The sequence below is a fragment of the Phyllostomus discolor genome, chromosome 12, assembly GCF_004126475.2.
Source record: "Phyllostomus discolor isolate MPI-MPIP mPhyDis1 chromosome 12, mPhyDis1.pri.v3, whole genome shotgun sequence".
NCBI lineage: Eukaryota > Metazoa > Chordata > Mammalia > Chiroptera > Phyllostomidae > Phyllostomus > Phyllostomus discolor.
In genome coordinates, this window is record NC_040914.2 from 77,673,705 (window position 1) to 77,690,353 (window position 16,649).

General features: G+C 42.3%; 1 protein-coding gene across 15 annotated transcripts in view; it reads right to left on the reverse strand.

The window, feature by feature from the left end:
* Positions 1-1,622: 1,622 nt before the first annotated feature.
* ANKRD27 (ankyrin repeat domain 27) overlaps positions 1,623-16,649 on the reverse strand; it is a 57,283-nt gene continuing 42,256 nt past the window's right edge. For 9 of the 15 annotated variants that reach the window (XM_028534755.2, XM_036012415.1, XM_036012417.1 and 6 more), the window contains 7 exons: positions 13,670-13,867; positions 12,236-12,355; positions 7,093-7,254; positions 5,953-6,064; positions 4,897-4,975; positions 4,641-4,713; positions 1,623-3,126 (listed from right to left, as the gene is read on the reverse strand). In XM_028534755.2, the coding sequence (XP_028390556.1) occupies positions 2,893-3,126; positions 4,641-4,713; positions 4,897-4,975; positions 5,953-6,064; positions 7,093-7,254; positions 12,236-12,355; positions 13,670-13,867 (978 nt within the window). In that variant the 3' untranslated portion in view covers positions 1,623-2,892. The remainder of the gene's footprint in view (positions 3,127-4,640; positions 4,714-4,896; positions 4,976-5,952; positions 6,065-7,092; positions 7,255-12,235; positions 12,356-13,669; positions 13,868-16,649) is intronic. The other 6 variants (XM_036012416.1, XM_036012414.1, XM_036012423.1 and 3 more) reach the window with 6 other exon arrangements.

Sequence of the window (16,649 nt, forward strand, 5' to 3'; positions counted from 1 at the left end):
TCAAAACATTCAAAATCGAAACTTGGGCATTAGCAATTTCTTTTTTAAGGGTTTATTTATTTTTAGAGAGAGGGGAAGGGAAGGAGAGAGTGGGAGAGAAATACCAATTTGTGGTTGCCTCTTATGCGTCCCCTGCTGGGGTCCTGGCCTGCAACCTAGGTATGTGCCCTGACTGGGAATCAAACCATGACCCTTTGGTCCAAGGCCCATGCTCAATCCACTGAGCTACAGCAGCTAGGGTGGCAATTTCTAAGTTGGCAATTGGAGAAACAAAAGCAAGTGTTTTTAAATATAATTGGGGGAAATCACTTCAGATGGCTACCTTGCTGATTACCAGAATACTTCAAGAGGAAACTCCTCCCTTAAGACCGACAGTCCATTCAGGGTATTCCTATCTCCAGGTGAAGGAACACCAAGCTGGAAACCGCCAATTGAGGTGATACTGCCAGTCATTGCCAACTGTGCTTTGTCCCCGGCTCTGATAGTGGAAGCAAATTAGCCCCCTTATTTCTCTGAACTTGTTTCCTCATTTGATGGTTCTGCCTGCCAGGGCAATTGCTAAAATTATATTGTACCATCCAAAAAATTTGGTGGTATCCTTGTGTACTGGAAATGGCTGTTTTGATAAGCTATAGGATATGGTTTCTTAATTAGGATGGTTGAGAACCATAGCAACTTAAAGCAATGAGTTGTTTTGTTCAAAAGTGGAGGAAAGTGTGGGATGCCCTGTCCTACGGAGCTCTCCTGGTCGCCGCAGATGAGAATGAGTTGTCCCAGACACAATCTTGTTCCAGCTGGAAAAGGGGTGGTGATTGCCTCTAGTGGAGAATACCCTGAGCCATTCTCCAAAACAGTTTTTATAGGGATCGGTATGTGCAGGGGTATACAGCATGCATGTACAGTTCATCAATCAATGCCCAAAGGCTACAGTTAATAGAAAACAGACAGTATCTATAAGTAGCAGTTGAAGGAACACAGAGATCTGCCTCAGGTTAGTGTCTGTTAGATATGCTGACCCCAGCTAGTCATTAAGGTCTGTTTCATGAGATAAGGAGTTCACTCCTTACACTTATCTGGTTAATACCAACAGGGCTATACAGAGCAAAGCAGGCTTCAAAGGGTATGATGCATTCTTCAGGCCAGATTTCCCACAGGAACCCTTGGTGCTAGCATTGGGTCATGCCTGCCTCCTGCATTCCCAGCGCTGTGGTCGAGACTCACGGGCCTCTCTCAAGGCCTTGCTTGTGTGGGGCTACAGTCTCCAATGCCACACAAAGTAGTCCCCATCAGAAAAGGATGAAAATGAATGAAATTTGCAAAGCAACAACACATTTCCTTTGTGGGCAGGCTAAGAAGCCGTAATATATTCATTTTTCTTCTGATTATAAGTGAAACTTGTGGGCCCCAGGCACCATGTCTAATGTATTGTCAGGATAGATGAGTAATGAATGATGTGCTCTGAATGACCAGTTTACGTTTCAGTCATAGTCATACTTATAACTGAAAAATAAAATGTATATCCATCCAGTACACAAAGCATGTGCTTATAGCAGAGGTTTTGAAACACATACTATCTAAATAGCAAGTACTTACCAGTAACTTAAAAAAAAGTACACCATGACACACTCAAGAATCATAAAGTTTACTGTTTATTTTCCATCGTTTGGCACATACCCAAGGCACATTAGAAAATTAGAAATCATAAATTACTTTGTAGAAAAATAATCAGCCCCTCCCTTCTTTACATACACAAGTATTTCTAAGAACATGCTCTAAGCCATTTCCCTATTACAAAGTTATTTGAAAATGTACTCAGGACAAACCCATGTTTGTGGATCTAGACCAATTAACATAAAAAAATAAGTATAATTTATAGAAATTCATAAAAATGAATAAATGACATTAAATTCTAACTCAAAGTTACTTTGACCTGGTTTGTGCTGTAAGTTTTGAATCTGAATTAAAAGACTAAGAAAAGATGTGCCAAATCTACCTTCTGTTACCACCATCCTCAGATGTGACATTTAAGGGAAGGCTCTTAATGGAAAGGGTGTTCCTAAAGACACTGCTACAGGTGCACATGTGCAGTGATCGAATATCTGTACGTACTTTTTGTTAGAAAAATTATACCCACCTTTCCCCACATACACAGTGTCAAACAGGCCATATATGTCCTTCTCACTAAAATGAACATCAGAATGGCATTTAGGCATCTTTGGGTTCAAGTGTTGCTTTGCAAAGGAACATTTTCCAGGTCCTATTTTCTTCATTCAAATGTGACATTTCTGTCTGGCCTCCCGAGTACCATAAAACCTAAACTGCTTCCCTTTAGCTCATCCCACATGGTGGAATTGTTTTAGCTTTAATTTATGTCACAAAGGTTTAGCACCTTTCAGCAGGAGGAGATCAGAATCTAGTGATGAAACCTCTCACTGTAACCAAGGAACCCTAATACTTAAGAAGAAACAGCCCTGTCTGGGTAGCTCAGTTGGTTAGAGCATCCCGATATGCCAAGGTGGTGCATTTGATCCCTGGTCAGGGCACATGTAAGAATCAACGAATGAAAGCATAAATACATGGAACAACAAATCCAAGTTCCTCCAAATCAATTTAAAATATTTTTAAAAAGAATCATACACCTCAGTCTTAAGGAACTGGACACCACTGGAATTTTTGTCTAGTCCTTTGCAAGCATATTCATTAGCTCTGAAGAGGAAAGAGATGGTGATCATTTTCTTTGTTGTATTCTTCCAGCCACGGAAAAGCTTTCAGGAACTTTCTTCTTTCTCTCAAGCCAAACAGAAAGTACATTTAGTTCTAAGCTGTATTTGCGCTCAGCACCTTCTTGTTAAGGACTCATTTCTTGGCAGCCAAATTAATTCCTTATTATTGTTAAGACTGGGAAATACTAGCCTCTTGGGGAATGGGGAGGTTGCTGGCAGTCTCTGGGCCCTTCAGTACAACTGCATCGCTGACTGTGTGTCTGCGAAGCATCCGCCTGTTTCCAGGAACGGTTTGTTTCTGTCCGTGCCTCTCGGGCCCGTCACCGTCTCCTCTGTCAGCAGCCTGAGATCTGTTAAGGTCTGACAGGTTCTTCTGTTGCTGTGTGACTTCTTGCCTCCCTGGCTAAAGAGAAGGCACAATTCAAACAGTTCCGCCAGTGCACAGGACTCCAAACCACCGCCTCGGCAGTAATAGCCACTCTTGAGTGCTGGTGTGCCATCCACTGTGCTCAGTACTTTCCAGACATAATTTCAACTCGAGCATCCCAGTGGCAGTAGTCTGACATGTATGCACTACATGTGTCAGACACAGCATACATGTGTTTTCACATTTAATCTTTACAGTTCTAGCAAGTGTGTACCTTGTTATCCCCATTCTACAGCTGAGGGAACAGGATGAGCAAAGTTAAGCAATCTGCCTCAAGTCTCATAGCTAGCAAGGGAAGAGCTAGCACTTGATTGAATCCACGCAGATTTCACAGTTTGCTGGCTTCCCACCCAGCAGCAGGTCTATTTGCAAAGCAATGAAAGATTAAATATGAACTTAAAATGAGTCATGTTAACAAAAATCACTTTAATTCTCTAAAATGAAGATTGAGAACATTTATATCCTTGTTCCAACAAACCTATGCCATGTGTGCTGTAAGTTCAAATTTTCATCAGTAGTCATACATTATATTGGCAAGTAGCAAAGGGAAAAATCATATGTTTTAAAAAATATTTACTTTTTTAAAGAAAGGGGAGGGGGAGGAGAAAAAGGGAGAGAAACATCAATGTGTGAAAGATACATAAACTGGTTGCCTCTCACACACCTCCAGCTGGGGACCTGGCCTGCAACCCAGCCATGTGCCCTGACTTGGGATTGAACTGGCAACCTTTTGGTTTACAGGCTGGTGCTCAGTCCACGAAGCTACACCAGCCAGTGTGAAAAGTCATATTTTTGATAAAACTCACCTAATGGCACCACAGAATGTAAAGCAGGCCTCTTTTTATAATTGACTGATTAAGTAGCACTATAGGAAGATGGCTACATACACAGAACTGTCTATGTGAGCAGCTGCATAGAGTTTTTTACCCATTTATATATAAACTTGTCTTCTTCCTTACATTACTGATGAACAAATTAGCTAATCTGCTTAGTGAAATTTGAGATATTTCACCAAGTACATACACCACGAACTGCAGTGTCTTTCTATGCATGTAACTATTTTCCACTTTTTCCTCACTTTCCTTTCTCAGCTCAGAAATGTGTTGTTAAATACAGGTCCACCAGAAGTAACACCTGCTTCAGTGTGGTTGGTAGGGTAAGAATATGAGTGTAATAATTTATAGTTTCAATTTGAATGTTTCACTTAAAATGTTATATGGTGTGCTTGAGTGTGACATTATGTTATAGAATTACATGCTTATGATTTTATAATAACAGATTTTGTAATAAAAAGGGGCATCATTTGTGCTGGATCCTGTATAATGACAAATGAAGTCTATACTCTTGACCATCCCACTGAAGAGCTTGTTTTAATTGTTATTAACTCTTATAGTGAAGGGAATAATGAAATGAGAAATGTGTTTACCTTGGGTTAGTTTTGAAAAAGCCAAGCTTTAGAAAATATTACAATCCAGTGTTTAATAACTCACCTCATGCAAAGAATCTTCAGTAAAATTAGGGACACTTTTATCTCTTGCCATAATTTCCCTTGAAGTCTTTCCCCTGAAACCGGAAACAAACTAATTTAGTGTGTGGGATAGCGGTGCAAAACACTGGTCAGCCACAGGCGGCAGCATTTGATGAGAGCAGATTTGTCTACAACCCATTCAAGCTGCACATACTCTGCTTTTGTTTTCAGTAAAAGTAGGGTCAAAAGCATAGAATCAACTCAAATTTTGTACTTACTTGAACTGACCAACTGAGCGGACAAAGTAAAACTGTCTTGTAAAAGGTTCATCTTGTAGATCATACATTTTTGAGTTCCCTGCAGAGAAAAGGATAAACATCTGAAAACTTCCAAAACAGTTTAAGAATTGTTTTAAAATTATGGTATAGATACAACTTTTCAATTTTCTTACTTGAGCAAAATTTTGAAAATACAGTATTGCATTTGTTTAAAGAAACATATTTATCTATTACTGTGTGAACTCCCATGAGACAAAGAAAAATCCTTAATACACTGATATTCCCAGCCAATGATAGTGAGATAGCCTAAGGATCATCCAGATATGTGCATGGGTTCATTCACATTATTGCAGTGCAGACTCATATTGTTATTTAAAAAAACAAAACAAGCCCTGGCTGGTGTGGCTCAGTGGACTGAGCTCTGGCCTGCAGACTGAAAGGTAGCCAGCCGGCTTGGGATGCAAGCCAGGTTCCCAGCTGGAGGTGTGCGTGCGAGAGGCAACTGATCTGTTTCCCTCTCTCTCTTTCTCCTTCCTTCCCCCTCTCTCTGAAATTAAAAACAACCATAACAACAACAAAAAACACATGTACACACACACCCAACAAGGACCCCCATCTAAACTATAACATCTTAAAAAGAAAAAAGAAAATACTGAGGCCTATTTGTTTGGCAAATACTGTTCTAATTCACATCAATCAAAAAAATTATTTAAAGGTAGCATTTACCCTGATGTTCAAAAAACACTTAGAAAAGGGGCTGGCTTTGGAACATGAGGCAGAAGAGAACCGCCAGAGGCTGCTGCTCCTCTCCAGTGGGTGAGTGGAGGTAATTTCACCTTGAAGGTGATGCTGAGAGATGTCATCACAACCAACCAGAATCCCAGTATCAAAATACATAATAAATTAGGATGTAACGTACATTTCTTTGGTGCCTCATCCCACCCCTAGTCATGACTAATCACATTTTACACTCATAATTAAACGAAAACCAGCAACAACTCGTGAACTTCCAAATAAACCCAAGTTGAGAATTACATAAAGAATATAAGTTCTTACATTTTTTCCTGATCTTAACAGTAACGTATTCCTTGTGGTCTGTTTCACCAACATCATCTAATGTGGCCACACAGCTTGGCACTACTTGAAGTAATTCCATTATTTTTGAATTCTGCAATTTGAAAGGGAAAAGTTAGCAGTAATATTTTTTATTCTTTCCCAGCAGATAGTTGCCTTTTTTTTGATCTAAGCATCAATATTAGTGTAGCTGGACAGAAGGGCTAAGAAGCAACTACAGATAAAACTTTGAGGCCAAAAAGCCTACTGGTCAAGAGCAGCCCTGCATTGGAGCCTGGCTCTGCCCTCTGCTAGGTACTCGGGCCCAGGTATTTCACTGCTGTGTGCAATTAGGTTGACAGTAATAGGATCTATAATTTTAGAGTTACTTTGAGGTTATCGAGGACCCAGCACATAGTAAGTACTCAATAAAAACATTCACCAGTATCATTGTTTGAGAAAGTGTTAAATTGAAAATCTGAATACTGTTAAGAAATGTCTGAAACTTAAAAATTAATACAATAAGCCTATGAGTAGGCTGGCTTTATGGTAACTTTAACATGTCAGTAGTATCATTTAGCAGCCTACGAGTTGTCTACCTTGAGTAGAAAACTAGATAAAGATTCAGCATGAAAACAGGAACAGTAAAGAGCTGCCTTCTCCCCAGGAGAAAAAGAGTCTTTCTTCACCATGCCTCCATGGCAAGCGTGCATGGGAGTGTGCACTAGTCGTCACAATTCTCCATGCAAAACTCGAGGGGTTTAAAGCGACCACTGAACAAACTTTCTCTATCATGCTGCTCAGACCACAGATGTATTCCTAGTGCAGGGATAGCTGTGCAGGGCGCTGTCTCAGCATGCTACTTCCCTGTGAGGACCTGACTGCTTGCCAGACTAGGACCTCAGACATGCAGCCGGTGGCCAGCGCCTCTCCTTGGGTCTTTGAAAACTGCCCCCAAAGGACTGACTCCTGGCTCCTGAGCAGCCCATATCTGACCAGGTGACCAGGGACAAGGTGTTCAGCCACACTGGCAGATGGCAGGCTTAGCAATTCAATAGTCTGGCTGTTGCTATTTCAGATCTGCTTAAACACAAGTGTTATCCGAAGTGTACTGTGAGGGAGCTTGCATGCCCTCCTACTTACCTGCTCAGCACAATCTATAGCTGTGCACTGCCTCTTGTTCAAGAGCTGAACTGATGCCCCATGAAGAAGCAGAAGCTCCACAACAAAGACGTGCTTTTCTATCACAGCCTCGTGCAGCGCTGTGTTGCCCTTGTTGTTAGAGATGTTAATGGAGGCCCCATGCTAGAAAGAGAGACAATGTAATCAACAGGAATGCTAAAGGCCATTAATGCAGAATCTAGATGGGTGTTCACTATAAATTCTTTCAAGTTTTCTGTATGTCTGAAATTTGTCTTAAAATGTTGGCATTAAAGTAATAATGAGGAAAAGATTTATGTACAGAGATATTCATTACAACATTTATAATTATGGCAGAAAAAAATAGAAGTCACATAAATGTATAGAGCAGGAACAGTTAAACAAACACTATATTGTACATCTTTGGCTATGCAACAATTAAAAATTGAAGTTTTTAATATCCATACTTCCCAAAGCAATCTATAGATTCAACACAATCCCTATTTAAATATCGATGTCATATTTCACTGGTCTAGAACAAATACTCCAAAAATTTATATGAAACCAAAAAAGACCCCAAATAGCCTCAGCAATCTTGAGAAAAGAAGAACAAAGTTGGAGGGATCACAATACCTGATATTAAACTGTATTACAAGGCCACTGCAATCAACACAGTCTGGTATTGACATAAGAACAAACACATAGATCAATGGAACAGAGTAGAGAGCTCAGAAATAAACCCATGTCTCTCTGGTCAATTAATATTTGACAAAGGCGGCATGAGTATACAATGGAATAAAGATGGCCTGTTCAATAAATGGTGTTGCGGAACTGAACTGGTACATTCAAAAAAATGAAACCAGACTACCAACTTACACCATACACCAGGATAAAACTCAAAACGGATAAAGGACTTAAGTATAAGTCGTGATACCATAGAAGTCTTAGCAGAAAACGTAGGCAGTAAAATTTCAGATATCCCAGGTAGCAATATTTTTGCTGATATATCTCCTATGGCAAGGGAAATAAAGGAAAAAACAAATTGGACTACATCAAATTACAAAGCTTCTGCATGGCTAAAGAAACCACCACAAGCCCTGGCTGGCATAGGTCAGTGGATTGAGCGTGGGCTGGGAACCAAAGTGTCCCAGGTTCGATTCCCAGCCAGGGTACATTCCTGGGTTGCAGGCCATAACCCCCAGCAACCGCACATTGATGTTTCTCTCTCTCTCTCTCCCTCCCTTCCTCCCTTCCCTCTCTAAAAAAATTTAAAAAAAAAGACTCTTAAGTAGAAATATGACTATAAAATTCTTTAAAAAAAAAAGAAACCATCACAAAATGAAAAGGGAACCAACTGTATGGGGAAGCATATTTACCAATGATACCTTGGACAAGGGTTTAATCTCCAAAATACAGGGTCTGACACAAATAATGCCCCCTGTTTATTATGAAATCTTTTATTATAAAATGATAAACATGTAATTCTGTAACATAACAATATTATACTCAAGCATACCATATGACATTTTAGGTAAAACGTTCAAATTACAACTAAAATCATTACACCCATATTCCTACCCTACCAACCACATTCAAGCAGGCATTAGTTCTGCTGGACCCTGTATATAAAGAACTCATATGATTCGATGCCAAGAATACAAAATATCCAAATAAAAAAAGGGCAAAGGACCTGAATAGACACTTCTCCAAGGAGGACATACAGAAGGCCCATAGACATATGAAAGGATGCTCAGCATCACTAGCCATCAGAGAGATGCAAATTAAAACCCCAATGAGATACCACGTCACATCTGTCAGAATGGCTGCTATGAATAAATCAACAAACAACGAGTGCTGGCAAGGATGCAGAGAAAAGGGAACCCTAGTGCACTGCTGGTGGGAGCACAGACTGGTGCAGCCACTGTGGAAAACAATACGGAACTTCCTCAGAAAACTAAAAATGGAACTACCTTGTGACCCAGCAATTCCACTGCTGGGAATATAACCTAAGAATCCCAAAACACCAATTCAAAAGAACATAAGTATCCCTGTGTTTATAGCAGCACTATATACAATAGCCAAGTGCTGGAAACAGCCTAAGTGCCCATCAGTAGATAAGTGGATAAAAAAAACCATGGTACATTAACACAATGCAATACCACTATGCAGCAGAAAGAAAGAAGGAACTCCTACCTTTTGCAACAGCATGGATGGAACTGGAGAATATTATACCAAGTGAAATAAGCCAGTCAGTATTTGTCAGTCAGTGAAAGACAAATACCATATGATCTCCCCTATAAGAGGAAACTATTGAACGAAATAAACAGAACAAGAGACATGGAGACTTCTGACCAAAATGGAGGTGTAGGTAGACACACTTTGCCTCCTTGCATAACCAAAAGGACAAAAACAAATTTAAAAACAACCAGAAGTGCCAGAAAATCAAACTGTATGGAAGTCGAAGGAGTGAAAGAAGAAACATTCATCTAGACAGGTAGGAGGGGTAGAGAACAGGTAGCTGGAGCGGAGAGGATGCCTGGCAAGGCTGTGGCTGGCAGACCAGGGTGGGGTGAGGTGGCAGCTGGTAGATCAGGTAGTCCCACATTTGCTAATGAATAAATTGGGAGGAACAACTGTGGAGCAAGACAGACCAAGCAACCCAGGTTCCAGCACAGGGAAATAAAACCTCAAAAACTCTGGCTGTAAACCTGTGGGGTTTGTGGTGGTGGGAGAGACTCCCAGTCTCACAGGAAAGTTCACTGTAGAGACCCACAGGGTCCTAGAAGCTACACAAACCCATTTACCCAGGAATCAGCACCAGAAGGGCCCAATTTGCTTGTGAGTAGTGGGGGGATGTGACTCAAAGCCAAACAAGAGGTGAGCAAACCATATTGTTCCCTCTCTGACCTCTCCCTGACACAGCACACCACAACACTGCCGTGTGGGTTGCCCTGTCCTGGGGAATATCTATGGCTCCACCCCTTACAACATAACGGGTAGGAGAAGAGAAAAAAACAAAAAACAAAAAAAAAGAACATGGCCCAAATGAAAGAATAGATCAAAGCTCCAAAAATAGAACTAAGGGGTAAAGAGATAGCCAACCTATCAGATGCAGAGTTCAAAATAATGGTAATCAGGATGTCACGCAAATGGTTGAGTATGGTCGCAAAGTAGAGGAAAAAGTGAAGGCTATGCAAAGTGAAATAAAGAAAAAGGTCACAGGGAACTAACAGTGACAGGAAGGAAAGCAGGACTCAAATAAATGAATTGGACCAGGAGGAAAAAATAAACATTCAACCAGAACAGAATGAAGAAACAAAAACTCAAAAAAACCCACAAACAAAGACACAAAACAACAACAACAACAACTGAGGAGAGGCTTAGGAACCTCTGGGAAAACTTTAAACATTCCAACATCCGAATCATAGGGGTGCCAGAAGGAGAAGAGAAAGAACAAGAAATTGGAAACCTATTTGAAAAAATAATGAAGAGAGTTTTCCCAAACTAGCAAAGGAAATAGACTTCCAGGAAGCCCAGGAAGCTCAGAGAGTCCCAAAGAAGTTGGACCCAAGGAAGCACGTGCCAAGGCACACCATAATCACATTACCCAAGATTAAAGATGAGAGAATCTGCAAGAGAAAAGGAGACAGTTACCTCCAAAGGAGTTCCTATCAGACTGCCAGCTGATTTCTCAAAAGAAACCTTACAGGCAAGAAGGGGCTGGGAAAAAGTATTCAAAGTCATGAAAAGCAAGAACCTACATCCAAGATTACTCTATCCAGCAAAGCTATCATTTAGAATGGAAGGGCAGATAAAATACTTCCCAGATAAGGTCAAGTTAAAGGAGTTCATCATCACCAAGGCTTTATTATATGAAATGTTACAGGGACTTATCTAAGAAAAAAGAAGATAAAAAGTAAGAACAGTAAAATGACAACAAACAACTATCAACAACTGAATCTAAAAAACAAAAACAAAAACCAAACAAACTAAGCAAACAACTACAACAGGAGCAGAATCACAGAAATGGAGATCACATGGAGGGTTATCAGCAGGGAGGGTGAGGAGGGAGAATGGGGGAAAAGGTACAGGGAATAAGAAGCATAAATGGTAGGTACAAAATAGACCAGGGGAGGTTAAGAATAGTATTGGAAATGGAGAATCCAAAGAACTGATATGTATGACCCATGGACATACATGGAATTAAGGGGGAGAAATGCGGGAGGGAGAGAGCGTGCAGGGTGGAGGGGAATAAAGGGGAGAAGAAAATGGGACAACTGTAATAGCATAATCAATAAAATATATTTAACAAATAAGCAAACAAAAAAGAGACAATGGAAAACATGGCACAGACTGACAGTGGCCAGATGGAGGCAGGAGGGGGATACTGGTGGAAAGAAAGGGAAGGGACTAGTCAAAGAACACATATGACTGACCCATGGACATGGACATGGACAACGGTGTGGGGATGGACTGTGGGAGTGGGGAGCGGGCTGAGCAGAGGAGGGCCAAAGGGGAAAAATTGGGACAACTGTAATAGGATAATTTTTAAAAATAAAAAAAGTTCACAAAATAAAGTGAAAATTAAATTTCCTCCATAAAAATTGAGATTTTAATAAAAAATTTTGTACCTTAAGTGAAAATAGGCAAGAGAGAAACCAGTATTGATCTAAATTGTGCACATTTCTGCAGTCCACCAACATGAGTTGCCTCTGAGTAATAAGGTTATGATAGGCCAGTTGGGTTTTCCCTGCTTTAAATTCTTTGTTCTATAATCAACACATATAACCTTTGTCAAGAGACAAAAGAAAAGTGACAAAGGACATTCAGCTGACACTAAAGGTAAGAGTTCGACTTAGCCTTGTACAATTCAATCTACCCTGCAGGTAAACGAGGCAAGATGCAAACCTTTGCAAAAGCAGCATCAGCCCTTCACTCGGCCTCCCAGGGGCAGCACGGACCCTGAGACCCATTTCCCACTTGAGAATCCCCACGTGGAAATCTCATGCAGAACTCCTCTCCCCAGGGGCAGTGCAAAGCCGTGGGCGGGCCCCAGCCATCTGCAGTGCGCTGCCAGGGGCTTGACACCTGACGAGATGCCCATCACTGACAAGTGTCCGCAGCTTCTGGGCTGTGGGGCCCTTACCTGTAGCAACAGTGCTGCGACTTCATGGTGGCCACTGGAACAGGCATAAAGGAGGGGAGTGTTTCCACTTACATCCTTTTCATCAGGTTTTGCGTTGTAATCTAATAGATACTTCACCACCTAGCCCAGAAAAGGATAATTTTCAACCTTAATTAAAATTGGTAGAAAGCCCTGGCTGGCGTAGCTCAGTGGATTGAGCGCAGGCTGGGAACCAAAGTGTCCCAGGTTCGATTCCCAGCCAGGGTACATTCCTGGGTTGCAGGCCATAACCCCCAGCAACCGCACATTAATGTTTCTCTCTCTCTCTCTCTCTCTCTCTCCCCCTCCCTCCCTTCCCTCTCTAAAAATAAATAAATAAAAAATAAAATCTTTAAAAAAAAAAAATTGGTAGGGAGAGCCCTGGCTGGTGTGGCTAAGTGGACTGAGCACCAGCCTGTGAGCCAAAGGGTCACCTGTTTGATTCCCAGTCGGGGCACCTGCCTGTGTTGCAGGCCAGGTCCCCAGCAGGGTGCACACAAGAGGCAACCACACATTGATATTTCTCTCCCTCTCTTTCTGCCTTCTCCTCTCTCTAAAAATAAATAAATAAAATTTAAAAAAATTGACAGGGAGAAATTCTCTGACTTGGTATCCTTTTGACTTTTTTCTAAGTTTATCTAGAAGGCTCTTTAGACACAGGTCTGATCTCAGGAGAAAGCAGACCAGCTGAAAGGGTCTAGGGGGTGAGCAGTTAATATTTGCTGAGGGTGGACCGTATGCCAGGCACTCATTTTCTTTTTTTTCATCTAATCCTTCGATCTAGTCCACAGAGAGTGAAATTACAACTCCAGTCTCACAGATGAGGAAGCTGAAGCTTGAAGCACTACGTAAGGTGCTAGGAGAGACAGAAGCCCTGAAATATGGTTCCTGACTTTGGAAGGCTTATTTACATTAGAACTACCATGGGAAAATGAAAAAAAATGTAGGATGTAGATAACTTTCAAAATGGAAAAGGGGACTTTGGGAAGGGCAATCAGCCACAGTTCTCTCTTGGCGCCCTCTATAAGGCTGTGCTCTATGAAGCACCGATCTGTTTGGCCCAGACCAGGGGCTGCAGAAACAATTGGGTGCTGACAGGTAGCCAGAGCCCTCAGTGACCAACCCCCAAGCTCCAGGGAGAGCCCTCTGGGGCCAGAATTGGAATGGCAGCCTCTGTGCCATCCTCATGTGGCTTGCGGTGGGAGAGGGTTGGCTCTGCTCCCCAAAGCATCAGAATTCTGTCCTCTGTGGTTGAGTGGTCCATCCATGTGCACCTCTGAGTTTCGGGGCTGGGAGGAACGAAAGGGGCCGGTGCTCTGGGCCAGCTGTCAAAGTCCTGTTCCTCTGCTGCATTCCCAAGTGAGGTTCTAAGTGAAAGCAAGCATCCTAACACTCTACCTGAGAGACAACCCATACCTGAAAGTGGCCTTGCTGGCAGGCCAGGTGGAGTGGGACAGCCTGGTTTCTGTTTCTGGCACCCACACTGGCACCGTGCTTCAAAAGGAGGGGGATGAGTTCCGCCCGACCGTGCAGGGCAGCAATGTGCAGTGGGGAGGAGCCGTCCTGGCTGGTCATGTTCACACTAAGCCCATTGGCAGGAATCTTTGCCAGCTTCTGGTAAGAGCAGAAGAGGGAAACAGAAATGCCATTAGTATGTAGGAAACCAGGCTGAAGGGACTGAAGCCATCTGCCCCCTACAACCCCTCAGCAAAATCCTCACAGTGGGATCCAGAATCAGGCTGCCCACAGGTGAATTCCAACTACTTTAGAAAGGTGTGGAAGTTGAAGCATTAAATTTCATCTTCAAGATAGCAACCCCTAAAATAATACTGTGTTATGCCAAGGCAATGCAACAGGGAAGGGCAGGTCTGTTCAGCAGCTGCTGCTGGAACAGCTGGGTGTGCATGCATGGGAAATTGCGCATCAGCCCCATCTTTCACCAAAACAAAAATCAAAGTGCATCACAGACCTAATGAATATGTTGCAACTATAAAACCCGAAGAGAACACAGAAGAAAACCTTTGCAACATTGGGACAAGCAAAGATTTCTTAGATAAGACACAAAGCAAAAACATAAAGGAAAACTATGATAAACTAGGCTTTAAAATTACAAATCTTTGCTCTCTAAAAGACTAAGAAAATGAGCCTTCCCACTTTTCCTGGGGACAACGTGGCTGGGACTGGAGGTGTCAGATTATGGGCGAGGTGTAGAGATTATGGACAATGACTGGCCAGGGAATGACTTGAATACATTCATGTACCCACAGCACTATTCTAGAGATGTGGAGTATGTCCTCATGTCTCATGGCATCACTGTGACAGAACTGAGCAGTTGGCTAAGGATTTTATAAAAGATACCAGATTCTGTGACATTACGGTCCAGTGTGTGCTTACAGGAGGTTACAGGTTCTGGGCTAATCTTGGAGAACACCTTAAGAGCATCAGTCAAGACTTCTGGCCAAGATGGAGGCATAGGTAGACACACTGTGCTTCCTCGCACAACCAAGATAGGGACAACAATTTAGAAACAGAATAACAACCAGAACTGACAGCAAATTGAACTGTATGAAAGTTGGACAACTGAGGAGTTAAAATAGACAGGTTCATCCAGACCGGTAGAAGGGGTGGAGTCGGGCAGCCAGGCAGAGGGTTCGAGGCACAAAGAACGTTGGGACTGGGTGTGTAACACTGCAGTGGGTGGACCCTGAGTGCGCAAGTAGTGGCTGGCAAACCCCGGCCGAGGGGTGGCAACCGGCAGACCCAGCGATACGGCGATTGTGAAGCAAGGCACTGTGTGCAACCTAGGGTCCCAGCGCCAGGAAATAGAGGTTTGGGGCACTGATTGAAAACATCTGTGGGGTTGAGGCACAGGGAGAGACTCCCAGTCTCACAGGAGAGGTCATAGGAAAGACCCACGGGGTGCATAAGCCCACCCACACAAATCAGCACCAGAAAGGTTCAGTTTGCTTGGGGGAAGCAGCAGAAGGGACTGAAGTCTGACAGAGAGTGGAGCAAGTACCATTGTTCCTTCTCGGACCCCGCGCCCACATACAGTGTCACAACCCAGCAACTGGGGTGCCCTGCCCTGGTGAGCTCTGCCCCTCATACGTAACAGGGGTGATGAGACCGAGAGAGAGAGAGAGAGATGGCTCAAACAGAAGAACAAATAAAAGCCCCAGAACCAATCCTTTTAAGCAATAGAGAGATAGCCAGCCTATCAGATGCACAGTTCAAAACACTGGTGATCAGGATGCTCACAGAATTGGTTGATTTTGGTCGCAAATTAGATGAAAAAATGGAGGCTACAATAAGTGAAATGAAGAAAATGCACAGGGAACAAATAGTGATGGAAAGAAAGCTGGGTCTCACATCAATGGAGTGGACCAGAAGGAAGAAAAAAACATACAATCAGAAGAGAATGAAGAGATAAGAATTAAAAAAAATGAGGAGAGGTTTAGGAACCTCCAGGACATCTTTAAATGTTCCAACATCCGAATTCTAGGGGTACCAGAAGGACAAGAGGAAGAGCAACAAGTGGAAAAGTTATTTGATCAAATAATAAAAGAGAACTTTCCCAATCTGGCAAAGGAAATAGACTTCCAGGAAGTCTAGGAAGCTCAGAGAGTCCCAAAGAAGTTGGACCCAAGGAGAAACACAGCAAGGCATATCATAATTAGCCAAGGTAAAAATGAAGGAGAGAATACTAGAAGCAGCAAGAGATAAGGAGGCAGTTACCTACAAAGGAGTTCCCATCAGATTGTCAAAAGAGACCTCTTCTGATTTCTCAAAAGAGACCTTGCAGGCAAGAAGGAGCTGGAAAGAAGTATTCCAAGTCATGAAAGGCAAGGACCTACATCCAAGATTGCTCTATCCAGCAAAGCTTTCATTTAAAATGGAAGGGCAGATAAAGTGCTTCTCAGATAAGATCAAGTTCAAGGAGTTCATCATCACCAAGCCCTTATTCTATGAAATGTTAAAGGGACTTATCTAAGAAAAAGAAGATAAAAAATATGTATAGTAAAATGACAGCAAACTCACAGTTATTAACAACCACACCTAAAACAAAAACAAACTCAGCAAACAACTAGAACATGAACAGAACCACAGAAATAGAGATCACATGGAAGGTTAGCAACAGGGGAGTGGGAGGAGGAGAGAGGGGGGAAAAGGTACGGAGAATAAGTAGCAAAAATGGTAGGTAGGAAACAGACAGGGGGAGGGCAAGAATAGCATGGGAAATGTAGAAGCTAAAGAAGTTATGACACATGGACATGAACTAAAGGGGGGAATGTGGGTGGGAGAGGGTGAGCAGGGTGGAGGGGAATGAAGGGGGGTAATGGGACAACTGTAATAGCATAATCAATAAAATATATTAAAAAAAGAGAGAACTGCAAAA